This window comes from Silene latifolia, chromosome X, assembly GCF_048544455.1.
Source record: "Silene latifolia isolate original U9 population chromosome X, ASM4854445v1, whole genome shotgun sequence".
NCBI lineage: Eukaryota > Viridiplantae > Streptophyta > Magnoliopsida > Caryophyllales > Caryophyllaceae > Silene > Silene latifolia.
In genome coordinates this window covers 88,626,150-88,629,032 of record NC_133537.1, presented here as the reverse complement: position 1 = coordinate 88,629,032, position 2,883 = coordinate 88,626,150, and the positions used below count along the sequence as shown (strand labels likewise).

Genomic DNA, 2,883 nt, shown 5'->3' with positions numbered 1-2,883 from the left:
CAAGGCTTGATTCCAGGAGAGAAGATTCTTAATATTGAAGCCACCATATGTCCAAGGAGTACAAATAGCAGACCAACTTTTGAACACTAGTCTTCTAGTACCCGCAGGAATATTCCAAAAGAAATCTTTACTGATTTTATTAATATGATGAATGACCTCCTTGGGAAGAAGGAGACTAGAACACCAGTAATTGTCCAACCCAAAAAGCACAGAGTTTAGGAGCTGAACCCTACCAGCATAAGAAAGAGTATGAGAAGACCAAAGAATGCATTTCGAATCTTAGTAATAAGAGAATCGTACATAGACAGTTTAAGCTTAGAAGTTGCTAGAGGAAGCCCAAGATATCTGAAAGGAAATTTGCCTAGAGAAAAACCAGTAGCTGCTAGGATCTCATTCATAATAGAAGGAGCAACTCCACCAAAGTAGAGATTAGTTTTATCAATATTAGCATGCAATCCTGAGAGAAGAGCAAACTCAGAAAGAGCTGTTTTAGCAGCATTAACAGAAGGCATATCTCCCCTAACAAAAATCATCAAATCATCTGCAAATATCAAATGAGTGAGATTGAGTCTACTGCATTTTGGATGGTAGGAGACCTGGGGTTTAGTGCAAATCCTTCTGAGAGACCTTGAGAGTATTTTCATGCTTAGGACAAATAGGTAAGGAGAAAGAGGATCTCCCTGCCTTATACCACTTTTACCAGGGAAAAACCCAGATATATTACCATTAATCTTGAAAGAGTACCAGGTATTAGTTATGCAACCCATAATCCACTTTGAAAATAAAGGAGGAAACCCTAGAACCTGGAGCATTTGAGAGATAAAATCCCATTGGAGAGTGTCAAAAGCTTTTTTAATATCCACCTTTATTAAGCATCTGGGAGAAATATTCCTCCTATTATAACCTTGAACAAGGGCCTGAGAGAGCATGATGTTTTCAAAAATACTTCTACCTTTCACAAAAGCAGCCTGCTCATTGCCAACAATAGAGGGTAAGACATGTTGGATTCTATTTGCCAAGATTTTACTAACAGTTTTATAGAAAACTGTACAACAAGAAATTGGCATGTAGTCCAAGACTGATTCAGGGACTTGCTTCTTTGGAATTAGAGAAAGAAGAGTAGTATTTGCTTGCTTTGCCATATGACCAGTTCTGAAGAAACTAAGGACAGCAGCACAAAAATCCTTTGCAATAATAGACCAGGCAGACTTAAAAAACCCTGAAGAGAAACCATCAACCCCTGGGCTGCTATTAGAATCAATACTGAATACTGCTTCCTTTATTTCCAGCTGAGTAATGTCTCTGACAAGATTTATGTGATCAGTGGGCATAACACAGCCATCCTGTCTTAACAAATCAGCATCCAGGACAGAAACTGGTTGATTAGAACCCAGGAGATTAGAATAATAATCTTGAAAAGCATGAGTGACTCCTTCCTGACCAAAATGTATTACCCCATTTTTTACCTTAATTGACCCAATAAATTGTTGATGTCTTCTTTCAGCAATTTTTGCAAAGAAATACTTGGAGTTAGTATCAGTCTGTTGTAAGTGAGCAATTTTTGCTCTTTGCTGAAGGATAAAGAGCTCAATGGATTTGAGACGAGTAAATTCTTTTAACAAATTAGTTTCTCTTCAAGAATGAGGGATGAGGAGAAAGGATCAGTAAGCAAATTAGCCTGAATCGCTTTGAGATTTTGCCTAGCAGTTTTAACTTTCTCGAAATACCACAAATGAGATCGGTGCAATTTCTTTAGAGCAATTTTTAACATTCTTAAGTTTTTCAAAAAAACAAAATATGGGGCTACCGCTTTAGAAGTCTTCCAAGCACTCTTGACAAAGTGGCCTCATAGTCGTGGTGCTCAATCCAACTCGTTAAGAAAACTAAATCTCTTAGGGACTTTCCTTTCAAGAAACACAAAGAAACCACCACCGGGAATGATCAGAGAGCCCAGATTCATGAAAATGAGCACTGGAAGAAGAAAAGGAAGTTGCCCAGCTAGAATTAATAAGGACCCTGTCCAATTTAGACCAGACTCTTGTCTGCTGATCCTGTTTGTTAGTCCAAGTCAGATCAGTACCTAAACTAGAAATATCATCAAGAGAGCAAGATGCCAAGCAGGAATTGAAAGCCAACATATCTTGCAAAATAGGAGGATTAGAACTCAATTTCTCCTCAGGACTTCTAATAACATTGAAGTCTCCCAAAACAATCCAAGGCTTTGCTGTGCAAATTTGAGTGAGACTATTCCAAAGAAGCATCCTTTCAGAAGCATCGTTGCTGCCATAGACAGCACTCAGCTGGAAATCAGAACTAGAAAGATGATGATGAACCTGGCAACTAATCCACTGAGTATCACTCAAAATATGACTAAGAGAGACAGTAGTAGGATTATAGAGTAACCAGATCCTGCCATTATAGTGAGCATTGTAATTACAGATGACCTTCCACTTAGCAAAAACCTTACTTATGATTTTCCTGGCTTTAGTTTCTTTAACCCTTGTTTCCAAGATGGCAAGAACATCCAGCTGATTATGCACCAAAAAATCCTTAACTTCACACTGCTTTATAGGACAATTGAACCCTCTAACATTCCAGGAAGCAACCTTCATTGAGAAATATCAGGGGGATCTGAACCACTAGGGATAACCACTAAAAGCTGAGCAGAACATGCTTGATGCATCTCATCTGTAGCTACAGGAGAGGAAGGCTCAATGGAAGAGGATCTCTGGCCTAGCTCATGGCATTCTGAGCCTACATTCCTCCTCATTAAAACCACTCCCCCTGCAGTTAGAGATGAAGTACCACCTAGTTCAGTAACAAGGGGACCCTTCTTCATAACAGTAACTGAAGTATTAGTAATCTGACCAGCTTTTAAAGCTG

General features: G+C 38.9%; 1 protein-coding gene across 1 annotated transcript; it reads right to left on the bottom strand.

The window, feature by feature from the left end:
- Window positions 1-1,907: 1,907 nt before the first annotated feature.
- On the bottom strand, window positions 1,908-2,612 carry LOC141617809 (uncharacterized). Its single transcript, XM_074434951.1, has one exon. It carries the CDS (start codon window positions 2,610-2,612, stop codon window positions 1,908-1,910), a length of 705 nt encoding a protein of 234 aa, XP_074291052.1.
- Between the last annotated feature and the right edge of the window lie 271 nt (window positions 2,613-2,883).

Bases quoted from the DNA above. Each gene is read 5' to 3' on its own strand.
- LOC141617809 (XM_074434951.1), bottom strand. From the start codon at position 2,612: ATGAAGGTTGCTTCCTGGAATGTTAGAGGGTTCAATTGTCCTATAAAG.